This window comes from Pelodiscus sinensis, chromosome 7, assembly GCF_052426305.1.
Source record: "Pelodiscus sinensis isolate ZL-2025 chromosome 7, ASM5242630v1, whole genome shotgun sequence".
Taxonomy (NCBI): Eukaryota; Metazoa; Chordata; order Testudines; family Trionychidae; genus Pelodiscus; species Pelodiscus sinensis.
In genome coordinates this window covers 57,794,438-57,816,516 of record NC_143058.1, presented here as the reverse complement: position 1 = coordinate 57,816,516, position 22,079 = coordinate 57,794,438, and the positions used below count along the sequence as shown (strand labels likewise).

The following is a 22,079-nucleotide window of genomic DNA, read 5'->3' as shown; positions in this document are numbered from 1 at the left end:
TGGAGTGGCTGGTTAATCACTTACTGAGTAATTGGTTAAACGGTTAACCCTTTACATCTCTAGCAGAAATGAGCCATAGAGCTGTTAATGTAGCTAGTTTCATATCATTATGGGTATGTCTACACTACAGCGTTATTTCGAAATAATGCGTCTAGACACAAAATGCATTTCGAAGTAGCGTTTGTTTCTAGATTATTTAAGGACAACAGTTTCTCTGGGGCAGGAGTAGAGGGTAATTAATATATTGGGAGATGCTACTCTCTTTATAGTCGACTAGTGATGCGATTAGTCACTCTCCCTTCATCCCCCAGCTGCCTCTATCCGAGAGAGGCAGCAAAGGAGGGGGGAGTGGGAGCTGGCTTAAAAGCCAGTTCCCCCAAGCACTGTCTCCGCAGGGTGTAGGGGAGTTAGAGGCACAGCAGAAAATGCACAAGCAGGGACTGAAGCAGTCTCTGCTTGTACCGCTGCTTCTGCAATTCTGCTTTTGAAATGTACAAGAGCTCCGGTAGTTCAGAGGCAGAGGTTCCCTTATAGACTAATCAAGTAGTCGATGGAAATCCCATTAACTATTTGATTAGTTAATCTAAATTTAACATCCCCAATATGAAAATTCATATTTCTGTGACTGTTTTTGCTCAGTAAATGCTTGTGGCTTGCTGTTCAAGTAAGCAGCAAAAATTCAGCATCCCAAGACCCACTAAGCTTGGAAAAGACTTTCAAAAGCAATCAGATTTCAGCTGTACATGGGAGATGTGCATGTCTGGTGGTGGTGGTGATGGGAAAAGTATGCAAGAAAAGTAAACAGAAGCCAGCAGGAAAATGTGAAAACTCGCTTATGAGGTGTAGGCCTCTCGGCTCTAACGAGAGAGAGGGTGTGCTAGAATTATCAAGTTTACATCTGCTCTGGTAACAACCCCACTACCAACTTTTCACTGGGACTTTCTGGTCATGGAACATCTGTGTTCTGCCAGACCACAGATGTTTCTGGACCAGGGAGTCCCAGTTTAAAGAGGGTCAACCTGTATATGAGAAAACACAAAACATATTGTTTGTATTGTGTGGTAAGTTGTCTGAGCAAGTCATTCTGTCTGCTTTTCGGTATAGAAGGGGAATTCCTTTGGAAGTGGCAATGTAGTCCGCATAGAATTATGTTCTCCTCAGTTCATCTTTTGGGAACTTCCAGTATAAGGAAATGAGTAGTGAGGCAATTTTTACATTTATTTTAGTGAGGCAAGAACAGAATGGGATTGGCTTATTAGGTTCAGTGTTGACTTGGGCCACTACTTCAGCAAACCATTGAATTTCTAGCTATTTTAAAATGTATTTTGCTTGCATTAATTTTTATTCCCAAAGCAGTGGTTAGCACTGAAGATGCTTGATCACTCTTCCATTATTTTGCTGTTTTGTCCTTTGGTTCTGCTGTTAATGTTGCAATATATTTGCAAATTGTAAATTTTAAATCTTATCAGACTATTTTGTTTCTAGCTCAGAAATGTCTTTCTTCCCCTGTACATTGTTCACTGTGAACATTTTCTCTCCACTGTCCCTTGCACTATGTGTTTGTAAAGTAAGCTGGTTTACTGACACCAGTTAAAGATCTTGGCCCCCAGTCTCAGCACTATCCTCACTCCTTTATCTTCTCTCCCGTTCCCACTGACTTGTTTTACTTTTACTTACTGAGCTGCTTTCTGGATTTCTTGACTGCCATAGACCCTCCACCCCAACACATACACACATTACAAGGATCCACTTTGACATTTGTGGAGAAGCAAAATACATAATCACTTAGAGAGGTAAAGGATATTGTGGACAGTTTATTAATTGGACATGTTTGGGGAAAAAATAGAAGTTCTTCTTCGGGTAGTTCCCATGGGTGCTCCACTTCTGGTGTCGGGCTGGTCCCGGCGCCGCAAATCGGAGCTTTACAGAGCTGTGTGTGTGTGTGTGGTCGGGCAGCGCGCGTGCACTCTCGTTTCGCGCCTTTCATCTACCGCGCACTGCCCAGCTCCCGCCAGTTCTTCTCATCCGCCTTGGGTCGCAGACGGAGCTTCCCCACTTTCTCCTCATAATTTCCCCCTTCTTCCCTTCGGCTGCTTGCCGTGGGGAAATTTCAGTACTTTAAATGTTGAAATTTTGTTGTTGTTGTTCGTCCATCGTATTCGAAGAGGACCTTGACATCTAACAGGTTATGGACTGTTCATGGTGTGTCTGCAAATGGCTGATAAGGCCGATACGGGCACGGAATGTTCTACCACATGTCGGGCAGACATGTGTGGGCACCACTGTTGCAGCTTTTGCAACTCTGGCTTTACGGAGTGCTCGCTTCTCTTGTGCTATGGTTGTCCTTCTGGCTTCAGATGTTTGACAGCCTTGGTAGATCAGCGTGTATCATGTTGATCGGTCTTGTGCCAGGGTCTCCCAGGAGGTCGTGTCAATATCCAGGGACTTGAGAGAGGCTTTAAGCGTATCTTTGTATCGCTTCTTTTGTCCCCCGTGCGATCGCTTCCCTTGAAACAGCTCACCATAGAAGAGCTGTTTAGGGATGCGATGATCTGGCATCCTTGCAACATGGTCTGCCCAGCGTGTCTGAGCTTTCATCAGCAGGGTGTAAACTGACGGCAGACCTGCTCTAGAAAGGACTTCTGTGTCTGGCACCTTATCCTGCCACCGGATCCTCAGAAGTCTGCGGAGGCAAATTGTGTGGAAGTGGTTCAGTTGCCTAGCGTGCCTCCTGTATACAGTCCAAGTCTCACTGGCGTACATCAGGGTAGTTAACACTACTGCTCAATAGACTTTAAGCTTTGTAGCAAGACTTATTCCACGGCGGTCCCACACTTTGGTCAACAGTCTGCCGAATGCAGAGCTTGCCTTGGCGACTCTGCAGTTGATCTTGATGTCAATTGTCACTGAGCGGGAGAGGGTGCTGCCGAGATATGTAAATTGGTCCACTGCTTGCAGCTTTTGTCCCTTCACTGTGATGGTGGGCACTTGATGCTGAGCTTTTGGAGCTGGTTGGTGCATCACTTCGGTTTTCTTTGTGTTGATGAGAAGGCCGAAGTTGTCGCATGCTGCTGCAAATTTGTCCATGCTGGCTTGCATTTCCTGCTCTGATCCAGCATTCAGGGCGCAGTCATCAGCAAAAAGGAGATCTCGTAACACAGTCTCCTTTATCTTGGTGACAGCCTGGAGTCTTCGCAGGTTAAACAGTTTCCCATCGGTCCTGTATCTCAGTCTGATTCCCAGGGAACTGTTCTGAAAGGCGTCTGACAGCATGGCTGAAAACATTATGCTGAACAGGGTTGGTGCCAGCACACACCCTTGCTTGACGCCGTTTGTGACGGGAAAGGCCTCTGAAGCTTCTCCATCATCCAAAACACGAGCCGTCATGCCGTTGTGGAACTGACGTACCATCAAGATGAATCTGTCAGGGCACCCAAACTTCGACATGATGCGCCACAGACCTTCGCGATTGACAGTGTCAAAAGCCTTGGTGAGATCCACGAAGGTGGTGTACAGTTCACGATTCTGCTCTTGACACTTCTCTTGAAGCTGTCGGGCTGCGAAGATCATATCCACCGTGCCACGCTCTTTGCGGAAGCCGCACTGTGTCTCTGGTAATAAACCCTGTTCCAGGTGGTTAATCAGACGATTCAGCAACACTCGTGCAAGGATCTTACCTGCGATGGAAAGCAGTGATATTCCTCTATGATTATCGCAAACTTGTCGATTTCCTTTCCTCTTGTAGAGGTGTACGATAGACGCGTCTTTCAGTTCCTGAGGAATAGATCCTTGATTCCAGAAGGACTGGAACAGCTGAGTGAGTTTGTTGACAAGCACTGCACCACCACCCTTATAGACTTCCGCTGGGGCCTTGCCACTGGACAGCTGGCTGATGGCCTGTAAGGTTTCAGTCTCTGATGGTGAGACATCCAGGCTGTGGTTGATATCCGCCTGGGGCATTCTATCAATCGCCTTGTTATTGATGGAAGATGGGCGGTTCAGTACGGATTGGAAGTGCTCAGCCCAAGGCTGTAAAATCAGAGCCTTCTCAGTAATGAGAGTTGCACCATCTGAGTCCAGTAGAGGGGAACTCCCTGAGGGCTGAGGTCCATACAAGGATCTAAGGGCTTCGTAGAACCGTTTGGCATCGTTTCTATCAGAAAACTTCTGGATTTCATCTGCTTTGGCACTCAACCAGGAGTCCTGCATCTTACGAAGCTTGTTCTGTACGATCCTGCGAATGTTGTTGAAGGCATTTTTCTTAGCTGTTGACGATGGGTCATTCTGGTGAGCACGGTGAAGGCGATGCTTTTCAGCAAGTATGGCCTTGATCTCTTCATCGTTTTCATCAAACCAGTCCTGCTGTTTCCTGTGTGAGGGTCCAAGAACCTTCAGTGCAGAAGAGTGCACAATATCCCGGAAGCGTTCCCAGTCCTTCTCAGCATTTTCCTCTAATTGCAGCTCTAAAAGTTGGTTGCCAAGATCTTCTGCTAGTAAAGCTGCTGTGTTGGGGTTCCTCAGTCTACTGACATTGATCTTTTTCATCACAGCTTTGTTTCCCTGCGGACGTCTCTTTAGCTTGATGTGAAAGCTTAATTTGGAGATGATAAGTCTGTGGTCAGTCCAACAGTCAGCACTCGGCATGGCCTTGGTCACCCTTACATCCTGTCTGTCTTTCCTCCGCACAATGACATAATCAATGAGATGCCAGTGCTTAGAGCGTGGGTGCATCCAGGACGTCTTTTTGCGAGTAGGCAGGCGGAAGATGGTATTGGTGATGATCAAATCATGAGCCGCACATGTCTTCAGTAATAGTAGGCCATTGCTGTTACATTTACCGATTCCATTTTTTCCAATGACGCCATCCCAGGCAGTGTGATCAGATCCTACTCTCGCGTTGAAATCGCCAAGTAGAATCAGCCTGTCAGTGCGCTTCACGGATGAGAGTAGGGCATCGAGATCTTCATAAAACTTGTCCTTTACTTCATCCGGATTCGTCATTGTGGGCGCGTAAGCGCTGATCAGTGTGGCTTGCTTTCCTCTCGGTAGTGGAAGATGCAGTGTCATGAGTCGGTCATTCACGCCCTTGGGAAGACTGGCAAGTTTGCGGACAAAGATGATGCTTAACCGCAAAGCCAACTCCAGATTCACGACGTTCGTCACTGCTGCGTCCACGCCAGAAGAATGTGTAACCATCTCCTGTTTCCATGAGCTGACCTTCATTTGCTAGACGAGTTTCACACAGTGCCGCAATATCGATGTTGAATCTTGTGAGCTCTCTGGCGACCAGGGCTGTTCTTCTTTCTGGTCGGTCTGCTGAAGGGTTGTCCTGAAGCGTGCGTACGTTCCATGTGCCAATAGTGAGTGGTGTCACCTTGCATTTTGTTCGAAATTTTATTGTTCGACCGCATGAGATGGGATCCCCTCCAGCCGCGGTAAGCTGGCCAGGGTTCTATGAAGCAAACAATGTTTAGGGCACCTTTTCTAGCCCCTTCCTCTTACTACGGAGGTGAGCAGTGCAATCCTAAAGAGGGCTGCTCAGTCACTCAGGTAGACGCCGAATCCAGCTGTTGCTTCCACCAGCAAGAAGACGACCATTAGACCTGAGCCGCCTGTGTGCAGGTCCGCAGCTACAGCTCCCAGTGTATCCACACCTGCTGCTTCGTCGCTCGCCCGTCGCCACAGGACTTAGGAGATGTCGAGATGTCAAGACTTGCGCGTGAATTGGATTAAAGTGAGGGAGAGGTGCGCATAGTCAGCCTCACTCTCTCTTCCCAGATTCCATCTTACTCCAATGGCAGGACTAACGTCGAGACGGTTGGAGATGGGCTGGGCGCAGTGGTTGACCAGGGCATCTTTCATGTCTTGCCGTGCTCTTAGCGTACCACATCGCTTGCAGAAACCACCTTCATGACCGTTGGTCCTATTCTAGTAGGTCTCATCCACTCGATCCGCTGGAGTCTGTCTTCACATGCTCGGGATAGACAAGTCCCTATCTCACCGAAGGTCGATGACCCGACGGCTACTCTCAACCTGGTTTAGCCAGCCTGTCGAAGCTGTTGCCCGGGGTGTGGCCGCTGCACATGCTACAGCTACTAGGAGCCACAGGTGAGAGTTGAGTGACAAGTGGGGACCAAAGGTGGACGAGCTGCCCTAAAAGGACACGACATGCCCGTACATCAGAGGTGCTACCCCTCCCTGAACACCCCATACACCCCAAATGTTGAAATATATAGCGCGTCTAGCCCCGTTGGCAGACGCGGTTTAAAAAAAAAAAAAAAGAAAGAAAGAAAGGAAAGAAGAAACTGAGAAAGAGCAGTGCTACATATATAGTGTTGGCGTTTTTTTCTGTTGCCTGCTCTGGTTACCAAAAAAAAAAAAAAAAAAAGAGAGAAAGGAAATAAAATTTAAATAGAGTAAACAGAAGGAAAGTAACTCAGAGAAACCGGGGACGCATACAAGCGGCTGCACTTAGCCGACGGTAACGTTCAGTCCCCACAATTCAAAATGCCGGGCTCCCCCGGCTTCAAAAAATGTGAAGGCTGTGCTGAACCAATGCCGGTGTCAGATGGGCACTCGGCTTGCATTCGCTGCCTTGGGGAGACTCACATCCCCCAGAAGTGCACCCACTGTGCCAGCCTAACGACTAGAGCCCGCAAGGAGCGGGAACGTCGTTTGAAGGAGATCCTGTTTGATAAGGCTCTCATGCCTTCCACTGCCTCAGGATCCTCTGCCTCGGACCCCACGACTGATAAGCGGAAGGCTCCTTCTGAGGCTTTGCCCTCATCAAAAAAGAGGAAAGCCTCTCCTGCTCACTCCCTGCCAGTTGCTCCGCAGTCGCGGGCAAGCGCAGGTGACAAGCCGGGCACTTCTCGTTCGAGGGTAAACCGTGCTCCGTCAGTGAATAAGCCGGCCGGCATTTCAGAGTCTCGACAGCCCCCTGCTCGGGATCCTCACCCGGCACCGGGGCTTCTTAAAGAGACAGACGCAGTGGTGCCAGTTGTATCGGTGCCGGCTGCTGAAGGGCTTTTGACCACGGCCCCTCACAGGGAGCTGTCCTCAGCACCGGCAGGGGATCAACGTGCCCATACTCAGATGCCTGCTTCACAGCCCTTAACCCTTCACTCTCCAGGCTCTACACAGCCAGCAGCATCAACACAAAAATCAAATGCCCAGGGAATCTCCCAGTGTACCTCGCCAAGGTCTTACACGAGCCATCCCCTCACCGTTGTGCCTCTACGCACCACGCAAGAGACCATGGGCGTTATTACCACCGCAGTCTCTCATCTCGTCACTATTATGATAGCGTAGCTGTTCACACCAGAGATATTCCAGATCTCCTTCTCCTGCGAGACGCTCACGATCACCTACTCATTCACCTAGGAGTACATATTACGTCAGGTATGACAGCACTAGATCTTCTAGACGCTTGTCCCCTGCAAGGTCTGGCCGGCACTATACCCATCGTTATAGACCGGACTATATTGAATCATCTCATCGCAGTCACTCTCGATCTCATCACAGGTCTCCATGTTCCTGTAGGTCAGTTAGTCCACGCTCTGGGTGCTCGGAGATCTCCAAACGTTCTCCGCTACGACGCCCCGTATCTTCTCGTTCCCCCACGCATTGTTCACAAATGTCAGACCTAGAGGAAGGGCAACTCTCTGAAGCTGATCAGGATATGTCCCCTAATACCAGTTCACCACATCCCTCTAGGGATGAACCGCTGTCTATGGGCGAGAAGTCACCACCGGACGATCTTAAGGAATTCCAAGACCTGTTTAAACGTGTAGCGCAATCCCAAGAAGTGCAGCTCACTGAGTCTCAAGCTAAACAGCATAAGTTGTTTAAGAATCTGCACCCTAAACAACAGAGAAAGATTGCACTCCCGGTAGATGAAGCCATCTTAGAAGTGGCACAGGATATCTGGCAGACGCCAACATCAATACCACCCACTAATAAGAAAATTGATAAGAAGTATTTTGTCTCATCCAAAGGCCTGGATTTTCTTTTCAATCACCCCCAGCCGAATTCCCTGATAGTGGATGCAGTTCGTCACAAGAACAAAATGCCCCAGTTTAAGAATTCCCTACCGGATAGGGAGACAAAGAAATTGGACCACTTTGGTCGGAAAGTTTACTCCTCCTCAACCTTGCTACTGTGGGTTGCCAATTATGCTGCTCTGCTATCGAACCATAACTTTGATAATTACTCTAAGTTACCGGAACTTATGCAGCACCTCCCTGACAGTAAGAAGTCTCTCCTTAGATCGGTTGTCCAGGAAGGTTTCACCGCTTGTAGAACAGCCCTTCAGATAGCCGCGGACATTGCCGACACAGCCGCTCGAGCGATGGCAACAGGCATTGCGATGAGGAGAGCTTCCTGGCTATTGTCAGCGGGAGCCCCTAAGGAGTTGAACTCCAAAGTGGAAGATTTACCCTTTGATTGCCAGAAGTTGTTTGCTTCTACTACCGATGAGATCCTCCATTCTGGCAAGGACTCTCGTATGACCCTCCGTTCTCTGGGGATGTACACGTCACCTTTTAAACGCAGACGATACTACCCCTTCCAGAGGAGATATGATTATTTCCCCTATAGGCAGCAACAGCAGCGTGGATCAGACCAGCCTAGATTCAGACAGCGCCCTCAGCGCAAACGTCAACAGAACCGCTCTGCTGCTCGGCCTTCCCAGAAGCAGCAGGTTTGACTCCCGTGCGGAGGACGCGAACATGTCTCCACCGGTCAACACTCTAAAGCCTGCAATCACCACCACCACCTTATTCCACCACCGCCTGAGGCCATTTCTTCATCAATGGGCCACCATTACCTCGGACCGATGGGTCCTAAAGGTCATATCATCGGGCCTGACAATCCCGTTCGCATCAATCCCTCCTACCACTCCTCCCACCCCATCCCTTCTCAGGGACTCGTCTCATGGGGCCGCTCTTCGAGAAGAGGTTCTTCACCTACTCAAGATTAGAGCCATAGAGAGAGTACCCGACGAATTCCGAGGCAGAGGGTTCTACTCCAGGTATTTCCTGGTTCCCAAAAAGTTCGGCGGGTGGAGACCCATCCTCGATCTGAGGGGTCTGAACCGTTTTATCCGAAAGCAGCGCTTCAAAATGACCACCCTGGCCAAGATCATGCCAGCACTAAACAAAGGAGATTGGTTCGCAGTCCTGGATTTGCAAGACGCATATTTCCATGTAACGATTCACATAGCACACAGGCGTTTTCTCAGATTCGTAGTGGGCGACGACCATTTTCAATACAGGGTCCTGCCTTTCGGCCTCATTTCGGCCCCAAGGGTGTTCTCCAAGACACTAGCGGTAGTGGCTGCCCATCTTCGAAGGATAGGAGTCGTTATCTTCCCCTACCTCGACGATTGCCTCATCAAGGCACGCACCCAGTTAGAGGCTCAGCACATGGTAGTCGCAACTCAGGAGTTGTTCGACTCCCTCGGCCTTATCGTGAACACTCAAAAGTCACGCCCACTACCAACACAGATTTTAAACTTCATAGGAGCGCGTCTCGACTCCCAATTGGAAAGAGTCCACCTTCCACTCGAGCGTTTTCAAGTAATGCAAGACCTGATAAAAACAGTCTTGCAAGCTCCAATGCTCCCGGTACGCGTATGTCTCCAGCTTCTGGGACATATGGCTTCAACGACAATCATAGTGCGCCATTCAAGACTACACCTCAGGTGTCTGCAGCATTGGCTAAGCACGGTTTACAAGCCTACGGACCACAGCATCCGCAAGACTGTGGTACTTCCAGTACATGTCAAGGACTCCCTAGTATGGTGGACGAATCACAACAATATGTTGTCAGGAGTCCCCTTCCATGCACCACAACCGTCACGAGAGATAACCACAGACGCTTCTCTCATCGGCTGGGGTGCCCACATGGGCACAAAAACAGTTCAGGGTCGTTGGTCCATGACGGAGATGATGCTCCATATCAATCTTCTCGAGCTTCGAGCCGTGTTTCATGCCTGCAAACACTTCAAGGTATACATGAGAGGTACTGTCACCAGAATTCTCACGGACAATGTAGTGGCAATGTACTACGTAAACAGACAGGGGGGTGCCCGATCCCGTTCACTTTGCGCAGAGGCGATCCGCCTCTGGAAATGGTGCATTCGAAACAACATCTCTATAGTCGCGTCATACTTACCGGGTGTGAACAATACCACAGCGGATGCACTGAGCAGGTATTTCCCCCAGGACCACGAGTGGGTGATCCGTACAGATGTCCTCTTAACTCTCTTCCATCAGTGGGGGTTTCCGGCGATAGATCTCTTCGCAACACGTGCCAACGCGAAATGCAGAGCTTACTGTTCCAGAGCGGGAGTGGGACTTCACTCTCTGGGAGACGCATTCCTCCTTCACTGGGGCACATCACTCTTGTATGCATTCCCCCCTGTTGTACTCCTTCCCAGAGTACTCGAGAAGATTGTGATGGACAGGGCATGAGTGATACTTATAGCCCCAGCATGGCCCAGGCAGCCATGGTACTCAACCCTTCGGCAGCTCTCTGTACGAGCACCGCGCCGACTACCTTGCCTACCGGACTCGCTGACACAACAGAGAGGCTCCCTGCGTCACCCGAAGCTGGATACTCTGCACCTCACTGCATGGATGGTACATGGTTCAGCGAGTCCGAGAATCTTTGTTCGGACCAGGTGAAGCGTGTTCTCCTGCACAGCAGGAGAGATTCCACCAGGAAAACTTACCTGTCAAAGTGGTCCAGATTTGTACGATGGTGTGCTCCTAAACTCCTGGATCCCTTGCTTTCACCGATGCATGTCTTACTGGACTATGTCCTCCAGCTGCAGGCAACCGGACTAGCCATTTCATCACTTAAGGTCCATATAGCGGCGATAGCTGCCTTTCACTACCCCGTTGAAGGCAAGTCGGTTTTTTCTCACCCCATGATGACTAGATTTCTCAGAGGATTGGCTAACCTCAACCCACCACGGAGGCCTCCGCCACCTGCATGGAGTCTTGACCTGGTACTTGATGTCCTCATTAGGCCACCGTTTGAACCGTTGGCCACGGTACCATTACCGATGCTTACAATAAAGGTACTCTTTCTTCTGGCCATAACATCAGCACGCAGGGTGAGCGAGTTATCCGCACTAATGTCAACACCTCCCTATACAGTCTTCAACCCGGAATCAGTGATACTGAGGTCTCATCCAGCCTTTCTACCTAAAGTCTGTACGGAATTTCACATAAACGAACCAATCGTTCTGCCATGTTTCTACCCAAAACCGCATGCATCTCAGCGAGACGCTCTCCTGCATACGCTCGATGTCCGTAGAGCTCTGGCTTTCTATATAGACAGAACCCGTGCTTTACGTAAGACAGACCGCCTCTTCATTTCAACATCGGGGCCTTCTAGGGGCAAGTTCTTATCCGCCCAGCGCATTTCCAAACTGGTTGTCTCTTGTATAGCACGTCGTGATACTATCCGTAAGAAGTCTCTCACCTCGCAACCTAGAGCTCACTCAACACGAGCAGTTGCTGCGTCTACAGCTTTCGTGAAAGGTGTCCCTCTTCGTGACATCTGCCGTGCTGCGACTTGGTCTTCAAATTCTACCTTCTCAAGACATTATGCAATTGTTCAGCACTTCGCCTCTGACTCAGCAGTAGCCTTGGCGGTGTTGCCTTCTGCTCAGAATACCGATTCCGAAACACACGTTTAGCCGAGATTACTGCTTCGGAGTCACCAGAAGTGGAGTCACCAGAAGTGGAGCACGGGGACTACCCGAAGAAGAAAAGGAAGTTACTCACTTCGTGCAGTAACGATCGTTCTTCGAGGTGTGTCCCCATAGGTGCTCCACGACCCGCCCTCCTCCCTGCTTCGGAATCTTGTCTTTCTGTCTTTCAGATAGGTGGTGAGACGAACTGGTGGGAGCCGGGCAGCGCGCGGTAGATGAAAGGCGCGAAACGAGAGTGCATGCGCGCTGCCCGACCACACACACACACACACACACACACACACACACACACACACACACACACACACACACAGCTCTGTAAAGCTCCGATTTGCGGCGCCGGGACCAGCCCGACACCAGAAGTGGAGCACCCACGGAAACACTCCTCGAAGAACGATCGTTACTGCACGAAGTGAGTAACTTCCTTTTATTCCTTACACTGGCTTTCAGTTGCTTTGCCTGTTATGGAAATCTTTGTTGTTCAGACAAGACTGGTGGGGATGGTATATGAAGAAGCAAGAGAGTTGAATAAGTCATGACAATCTTAACTATGAAGCTGTTAGTGTTTTTGTTATAAAATGGATGAAGATTTCCACACTTGTATTTTCAGGTGTATCTTTTATGACGTGTAATCCATCTAAACTCACCATCCCACACTAGTTCATGCAGAACAGGAGCTTCATTAAATAAATTATCTTTTTCCTAGGAGAAGTAAGGAAGATAGTACACAGTGCATGTTTTCATTCCTTAATAAAATAACTTCAGGTTGGTTTTGGGGGAAAAATCAGTTTAAAATTGACCAAAGGTTGGGGGGAGGGGAGGGGAGCACATGAGAATCATGAGTGGCCTGTATTTTGATCAGCTGTATCTGGAACACTTGGGGCTGGGAGTTGTTCTTTAAGCATAGCTAATCACAGCTCTGGGAAGAGACACAATGTTTAAAGAAACAATCATCATAATTTAAATCCCTTGAAATTGAAGGAAGATCTGCTAGTTGTGTTATGAAGAGACTTTTTTTTTCCAACCCTGGAGAGCCAAATTTAATGTGCCTGTAAGGCTTGAAAGTGCCTCACACGTCAGCTCTCACTGGCAAGAACTCAGTGGAAGGGAGCACTCAGTTACTTTGAAAAACATCAAATTCCAGAGCACCACCATCAGTAAAAATTAGAATGAATGCCATGAGGGAACAGGTTGGTTGATTTGTTTGTACTACTCTCCGCTTAAAACTCACAATTACCAAAAGAACAAAGCTGAAAGTAATTGGGAAGCCTCAGAATAGAAATGGTGGGAAAACATCTTGAGTTTTTAAAAAAGCCCAAAAGATAAATTATGTAAAACAATCCAAGTGATATGTGTAATATACTAAATCCTGAAATGCAAGAAGATGAGGAGATTGACAGCAATGAAATATTTGTCTAAGTTTAGGCAATTTTCTATTCACCCTGTGACTAATGCTGCATCTGAGCAAAGGCTTCTGCAGAGCATTCTACTGAACTGTCTAGCTTGTGGTTGGGGTACCAGTACCAAACCTCTTCATTCTGTTAGGTAATGTACCACTGAGGATACTCCCCAAAGTTCCTTCTGAACGCTGTACCATGCATCATCTGCAGTTACTTCAGAAACTGCAGTGTGAATGTTAAGTGTTTCTTAACCCAGTATAGCCAAACTCATACAGGTTTCTGAAAAGTTTCTGTAATCTCCATTCTTCATGTGGCATCCCTTATGTCTGCTGATTTCAGGAAAAAGATCTAGATTAAACTTCAAGAAAGCTCATGTAATTTCTGTAGAAAATTTCCAAAGCAATTAATGACTCATTTAGTTTTTTCCCTACTACAAATGGTGAGAGCACCAAACAAAAAGCATAGGCCAACATTTTCGCAAAGCAATGCACTCCTTTTTAATTGCTGCTCCTTCTTCCTCTGCCTCACTCTTGGATCTAGAATGTGAGTTGCAGTGCATTGAAACAACTGGATCGAGACTACTTCTCTGTGACCCAAATCTTGAATTCCTTATTGCAGAATTATTAATCTTCTATAGATTAATAGTTTAGTAAAGGGGAAGAGTGTTAGTTTAGTGAGGGGGAAATAATGTTTAAAGACTTAGGAATTTTGCTCTGAAAACGGAATTTCACGGATCCCATTGATATTTATATAGCTATTGTGGATGCTTACAGTTCTTAACCATTTCAAATACAATAATTAACTTTCTTTTAAAATTAAGGTAATGATGATCTCAGTGTAGAAGATAAATGTTAGAAATTATTTCTTATTAATTAAATGATTCATGCTTTTTAAGTTGTTTTCTGTACAAAATCAGAACCAGATGATGTGTGTATCTGTGCAATCTAAATAAGCCTTTCCAACAACCTAAAGTGAACTAATAAAATTTTCAAAACTAATAATTGGCTCAAACAAGCCATTTAGTACTTTGTAAAAACCCGAAGTGCGTTTCTAAGAGGATGTGTAAATAAGAGTTCAAAGCTATTGAAGCTAAAACAAAAATAGCATTAGTGTTATGAATGTTGTTGATATACATAAATAGATTTTTTTTTTAATTTTAATAGATTCTAATAAGACAGGCTTAGCATAGTGTTTGGGAAGTTGTTCCATGGCCAGTATGATTTAACTTTTTCCTTTCCCTCTGTTGATAAGCATTGTTGCTCATCTCCTCCACTTTTCTGTTTTAAAAACATATGACAGGAGTTAAAAACAGTACAGTATAGTTCCAGAAGATCAATTAACCTTTGCAGTTACACACAGGGCCCCCTCCGATCCCCGCACTGCTGCTTCTGTATCAGTATGTCGGGGCAGGCAGGAGCCAGTGTATGAGGGGAGCCAGCTGGAGTCGACGTACCTTAGACTGAATTTCTGGGGCAGCTCCACTGCAGGAGGTTGAGGCGGTAGGGGGGAACTCTCCCACTGATTACTCCTCATGACTCCAAGGAGAGTATCAGGATTGATGGGGACACCAGCAGCATTTGATTTACAGGGTCCTTATTAGTCCTGTTAAATCAAAATCCAGACGATCAACCTTTGCAGCGTCGATCTTTTCAGCAGTATAGAGAAGATATTAATAATTCCCAACATTCTGTTTGCTTATTTGACTGCTGTTGTACATTGAGTGGATATTTTCAGAGTACTATTCAAAATCACTCGAAGATCTTTCTTGAGTGGTAACAAGTAATTTAGACATTTTTTTTATAAGTTCTCAACCTGACCCATCTTCGAAAGGTTTCTCAATATGGAGAATAGTAATTTTTTTCATTAGTATTAGTACAAAATATTTTTCTTCCTTTATTCCGTATAATAACACATCTTCAGAGTTAGCTTTCTTGTGTTGCAGAGCAATATCGGAACTGGAGGTAAATTGGATAGTGGTCTGGGAAGGATTTTTAAGCATAGACGGCTGTTCAGAAATGATCTAGTAAATATTTTTCTCCTGTTGCATATAACCTTGTAAAATCATCTCAGGATATCTGTTTTTATTTAAAGGTCTTACAACTATTTTTTAAAAGTTTTTGCTTTGTCTTGTTAAAATCTCTTTCCATAGAAAACTGCATTCTTTAAACTTTTAAGCTTTTTAAAAAATCTACAATATTTACTCGGTCATCTTCCCTTTGGTTTTCCAGGCTTCCATCCCAAAAAGTGTAATTGTTCCTGTTATACCCATAACGAAATCGTCAGGATCACGTTTCCGGAATAGCATAGAGGGTCTGAATCAGGAGATTGAGATAATAATTAAGGAGACAGGAGGCAAGGAAGAACAGCTGATTGTAAGTATCTATTATTATTATTTTTTAAAGCATTTTTTAGAGATTTTTCCTTTTCACATTGATGACTTACAAATTTGTTACCAAGTTAGTATAGTATGTGATTAAATTGTCTTCTATTACTGAAGCAAAATAAAAAAAAATTCATAATGATTAAATGTCATCTGTCACAGGAATAGAAAATAACTTCTTTTAAATCTTTTGCTGTTTCCTTCATATTTAGGATGTTTACACTGATGCATGTATACCATAAATAATAAACAGTAAAAGAAACAATTCTATAACGCTTATTTTGGTGAGAGTTGGTTTAGTTGTTTTTGAAACTTTTACTTTGTTTTTGTAGACAGAGGAAGAATCAGAAAAATTCTTGCCTATTTTCATCAGAATTTATGGTTGTCCTTTTTTATAAGTGACTTCCAAAAGCCTTTCTCTTTCTCTCCCCTCCTCTCCCCCCACCCCCACTGGTGATTTATGTTAAATTGTTACTTTTCAGTTATTACTTAACTATGTTTTCATTTGACTGTTGCCTTTTGGAAAACATTCCTCATGGCTTCCTTTAAGTATATTGTTTCTTCAAGGAATTTCCTACTTTCCTGAAGTCTCACTTCTCGTATCCTCTGTTGGCGTCTGTGTAGTATAACAACTCACCTTCCTCAGAATAGGCTTCTGTTATGTAATGGACCAGATATAAGAAACTGTTTAAGCTGCCAAGAAATCCCTTTCCTGGTAAAATGTGCAGCCTTACACACATGAACAAGTATGCTTATGCTTTGGGGTGTGTGTTTCTTTTGTTTGTTTGTTTGTTTTTTGTAATAGCCACAAGATATTCCAGATGGTCACCGTGCTCCCCCTCCTCTAGCACAACGCAGTAGCAGTACTCGCAACATGGATACCCAAACACCTGCTGGAGCAGAAAGAGGAAGTAACAGCAGCAGCCGTTCCCAATCAGTGTCCCCCACCTCATTTCTTACCATCTCAAATGAGGGCAGTGAGGAGATCCCATGCTCTGCTGATGATCTACTTGCTGACTCCAGAGATAAAGGTACTACATAAATGGTCCCTACTTGTTCTGTTATTCTTACAGTTTAAGAAAGAGTTGCACTAGTCAGCACTTGGTCTTAGTATTTATTTCATTTTTTTTAATAGAAGCTAGCCACCCATATATAAGGGATAGATTTTCCTTACTCTTCTGTCTTGAGCTGTATGCTAGGAGAAGGAGTTTTCACTTCCTAGTATAGTGCCAGGATGGAAAGTAAGTTTGTTTTTCTTCTAGGTAACCTTTTCCCAATTCCTCCATGCATGAGGGTGATCTGTGCACATGTGTGCACTTGTACACCTATCATTGCTTTGTAAGAGAGAGAAGGAAATTCTGATTAGAAACTGCTGCTTTAGGTTCTTAGAATGCAAGGACCATGAATATTATTACCTCTGTTTCTGTTTAAGACTGAGAGTTCTGAGTCTGCAGACCATGGCATGTATGTTGCCATGGCTGCTACCAAATAAGGGTAGACTACTGAATGCTTTTTGGTGCTTGTATATGCATGTTGTTTTTGTTTGTTAGGGTACGTCTAGACTACATGCCTCTGTCGCCAGAGGCATGTAGATTAGGCTACCAGGCATAGGAAAATGAAGCAGCAATTTAAATAATCGCCACTTCATTTAAATTTACATGGCTGCCGCGCTGAGTCGACAAACAGCTGATCAGCTGTTTGTCGGCTCAGTGCGATAGTCTGGACGCGCGGGTGTCGACATCAAAGGTATTTGTCGACCACCCAGGTATGCCTCCTGGGATGAGGTTTACCTGGGTGGTCGATAAATACCTTTGATGTCGCCACCCGCGCATCCAGACTATCACGCTGAGCCGACAAACAGCTGATCAGGTGTTTGTCGGCTCAGCGGGGCAGCCATGTAAATTTAAATGAAGCGGCGATTATTTAAATCGCCGCTTCATTTTCCTATGTCTGGTAGCCTAATCTACATGCCTCTGGCGACAGAGGCATGTAGTCTAGACGTACCCTTAGAGAGAGCGAGAAAGAGCTGTAAAATTCCTTGCAAATATATTTTAACATGTATACGTGATGCCAACATGCTCTTTGGAACAGAAGGCTGATCATACATTCACTGACATTAATAAAATGACTCCTATTGACTTAAGTGTGTGTTAGATCAGACCCATTGTGTGGTTATTTATAGGGGTTTCTGTTATCAGAACTCAGAGTTATTGCACAAAATGCATAATTAACTTGTGAAACTCATTGTCATGCTATGTTTTGATGGACAAAATATAACGGAATTCAGAAAAGAGCTAGATAAGTTTATGGATGATAAATTAATCAATGGCTGCTGGCCAAGATAGTCAGGGCTGTGAAGCCTTATTTGGCGTGACCCTAAAGTTTTGACTGCCAGAAGTCATTAGGGGAAGATGGGTAGCTCTTTCCAAAATTGCACTGTTCTGTACACTATTCCTGAAGTTCTGATACTAGCTGAGTATATACTGGTCTATATGGACCATTGGTGTGACCTAGTCTGGCTATTGTGTATAAAAATTTCTAAAAAATTGTCAGAGTATACCTAAACACTGAAGAAAAGATTGTCCATATACATCTGAAAACCACAGCCCAAACTTCTCTGAAAGTTTATTAAACCAGTGACTGATAAATACCAAGATGGAAATAATATAAATGGAATTTATCATGGTATCTGTCAATTTGCTGACTTTTTGAAATTGGACAACCCTTTATACTTTTTGCTTGTATGGTAACATGACAGATGTTTTCGAAAATTATGCAATAGGTTTAGCTGACTTTGTTTTATATGTCTTTATCTGAGCCTGAAAAATGAAATCTTAAAACAACCTTACTTAACTCGCTCGTGGAGTTATCTATAGCTCATTTCTTTTTGCATGTGTGTTATAGATATAGACTGAGAATAAAATCATATAGGGTTTCATTACATATGAGGAAACAGTCATTTTAATATGGGAATTTGTGTCTGCTCTATTTGTACCTTATAATAAATTCTAAACATGACTTTAATGGGAGAATTGTGTATTGTTGAATATTCTGTATGTTTAAATCTCCAATTAGAAAGTACTAAATGCCTAATAGTAGAAAACATGCTTCTCCTTCGAGAGGTCCCCGTGGGTGCTCCACTCTGGGTGCTGGTGCATCCTCGCGCCAGCGACCGGAGATCTTTCTAGCTGTTTCCACCACACTGTGCACGTGCCAGAGGGCCCCCCTATGTCATTGGAATCCGTTAGGCGCGCGTGCGGCGCAGCTCCTCAGTTCCTTCTTTACCGTCCTCGGCAATAGATGGAGCTTCTTCTCCTCTTCATCTTTGGTTAAAAAAATAGATTGAAACCCTGGTTAATTCCCATAGTTACCTCAGATTCCAAGTTTTCTTTACCCTACTACCTACCCTAGTCTATAATTAGAAACAAAATTTTTTTTTCTCTCGTTGCGGCTTGCCTCTTGTTTCCTGCAGCTTTAAAAGGTGCCAGATGTGCCATGACGCTATGCCTGTGTCTGATGGACATGCCGAATGCATTAAGTGCCTTGGCGAATCCAACCAGACTCAGAAGTGCCAGCACTGCTCAAAATTGACCTCCAGAGTCTCTCCGACCTCCATCCGATGACCCACTAGCAGCTCCAGAAATGGCCTTTCTGACCAAGGGTATGGACAAGTCATGTCCCTCTACCCCAGCGGCATCGAGAACGGCTCGTTCCCTGACCTGCTCGCTACCCTTGGCGTCCTCAGCCTCACAGGTTAGCACCGCGGACAAGCCAGGCATGTCTGGTACGGCTTCGGCTAAAATGCTGGCACCGCACAAGTGAGCGCATTCTGAGCCGAGACAGAAAGCATTGGCACTGCTAGCGTCAACGGCACCGACCTCCTCTTTGGCACCGGCCGCACCGGCGGGCCATAAGAAACGTTCGGTGCCGAAACACCCACGGCACTGGTCACCGGTACCGACTGCGGAGAAGCCCCGCACCTACATGCCGCCCCCATGCTGCTCGGCACCTCCATAGACACCGAGCAAGTCCTGCACCTCGGCACCGAGCCACCATTCTGTGCACTACCCTTCCCCAGTACAGAGCCGTTCACTGCTGGCACTCGGGCAGATCGTCTCACATCTCACAGTCTCCAAGCGATGCAGACATGGAACCCAGGAGTAGATTTTCCTCCCAACATTCTAGTCCTGTCCACAGACCTCCTTCTTGGCAGCCTCTGGTCATGCAATACGCATACCCACCTCTGCCACCACCATGGTATGCACAACAATATAGCTACCCACCACCGCCATAGGCTACTCAATGGCAGCCATGCGAGCCAAGACCAAAGCGAAGTCATCATCATCCTCCTTCAACAACTTCCACGACACCGGCTTCACCGCCTCTTACTGCATCCATGACAGAGCCAAATTCCCCAAGTCGCTCTGAGATACAAGATTCTCTCTGAGGGCAAAGACAGATCCCCTCTACATAACTTCTCATCCTCACCTGATGAGGCTGTCACACCAAAAGCTCCACCATCCGGTGATGACTCTAGGAAATTTCATGATCTTTTTAAAAGGATGACGCTAGCACAGGAACGGGTCTTACAGGAGGTACAAGTTAAACAGTATACGCTTCTATGTACACTGGAACCATCTACTACTTCTCGACTGGCAATCCCTATGGATGAGGCCATTATGGACCCAGCTGAGAATATTTGGCAGACTCCCGCGTCTATTCCCCCCACCAACAAGAAGGCTGACCGCAAGTACTTCATTGCACCAAAGGATGCGGATTTCCTTTTCACCCATCCACCACCTAATTCCCTAGTGGTGGGTTCAGTTCATCACAAAGGAAGACAACCTAACCTAAAGACAACGCCACAGGATAGAGATCACAAGAGAATAGACGTTATGGGCCGTAAGGTCTATTCCTCGGCTACCTTGCTCCTTCGAGCAGCAAATTACACGGCAATGCTTGCGGATTATGATCACGCAAATTATTCCAAACTCCAGGACTTGGCACAACACTTACCTGAACATAAACGGTAAACACTCCTTAATTTAATGCACGAAGGCCACGCAGTCTCGTGTACTGACGCTTTGCAATCCGCAATGGATGTAGCAGATACCGCAGCCCGTGTTACCGCATCAGCCATCATATTACGCAGAATATCATGGCTACAGGCTTCCGGAGTCCCCAGAGATTTACAGCAAAAGGTTGAAGACTTGCCTTTTGATAAAACGAACCTCTTTGCAGCCAAGGCAAACGAGGTGTTACATTCTATGAAAGACTCATGGACGACACTCAGAACATTGGGGATGTAGCCCCCCCCCCCAAGAGAACAAGATTCTCGACTTAACAGAGACCTAAGGAGCCTTTCTGTCAGCAACCTCGGTACGATTTCAGGCAGAGACAGAGACCACAACGTCGTAGACCACAACGACAGCAACAGCAATGCTCAGCAACTACCCACCCACCTGCAACGAAACAACACATTTGAAAGATATGTCGAGAGCCGGATACCCACTCCAGTAACACACATGCCCACGCCTCCTCAGTTTCATCACCCACTCCGGGTTTTTTACCATCCGTGGTCTCAAATAACATTGGATAGATGGTTCCTACAACTGATCCAACAGGGTTACATCATCCCTTTCACCTCTATGCCCCCCCATCCCTCTACCCTGTCCCTTTTCAGGGACCTATCTCTCGAAACCCTCCTCCATCAGGAAGTTTCACGCCTACTACAGTTGGGAGCTGTGGAGCAAGTACAAACGGAATTCCACAGTTGGGGTTTCTATTCAACTTACTTCCTAACACAGAAGAAGAAGAACAGAGGGTGGCGTTCCATATTAGACTTGAGGAGACTCAACAAGTACGTCACTTACCACCGTTTCAAAATGGTTACCTTAGCGTTCATCATCCCTGCTCTAGAACAAGGAGATTGGCTTTTGACTCTCGACCTTCAAGACGCCTACTTTCATATCACCATCCACCCAGCGCACAGAAATTTCTACAATTCAAGGTGGGCACCCGACACTATCAGTACATAGTGTTCTCTTTTGGCCTTTCAACTGCCCCCAGAGTTTTTTTCCAAAACATGGGCAGTCATAATGGCCTCGCTATGTCGTCAAGGAGTCATCATTTTTCCATACCTGGACAATTGCCTGATAAAAGGATCGTCCTTCCACGAGACCCAGGACATGATCGATATTACCATAACCTCCCTCACCAATCTTGGCTTTCACATAAATCTCTCAAAGTCCACATTACATCCAACACAGAAGTTGGAGTTCATAGGTACACTCATCGATACCGTGGCAGCAAGGGCCACTCTACCCGAACACAGATTCAACACCATGCGTGATCTTATCAAGAGTGCACAACTAGCTCCTACCATGACGGTACGTGACTCTCTCAAGATTCTAGGGCAGTGGTCCCCAACATGGTGCCCGTTGGCCCCATGGCGCCCGCGGGGGCATTTGTGGGCGCCCGCCAAGTGCTTGGGGCTGGCCTGGCCCCAGGCACGTGGCGCATGCATAGTGCCAGAGTTGGCCCTAGGTGCATGGCGCACGGTGAGCACCGGCGC

At 46.3% G+C, this 22,079-nt stretch overlaps 1 protein-coding gene across 1 annotated transcript in view; it reads left to right on the top strand.

Annotated features, from left to right (window-relative positions):
• FAM117B (family with sequence similarity 117 member B) overlaps window positions 1-22,079 on the top strand; it is an 80,076-nt gene that overhangs the window by 37,238 nt on the left and 20,759 nt on the right. Inside the window, exons 5-6 of the mRNA XM_075933839.2 lie at window positions 15,354-15,497; window positions 16,311-16,536. Coding sequence (XP_075789954.2) covers window positions 15,354-15,497; window positions 16,311-16,536 — 370 coding nt within the window. The remainder of the gene's footprint in view (window positions 1-15,353; window positions 15,498-16,310; window positions 16,537-22,079) is intronic.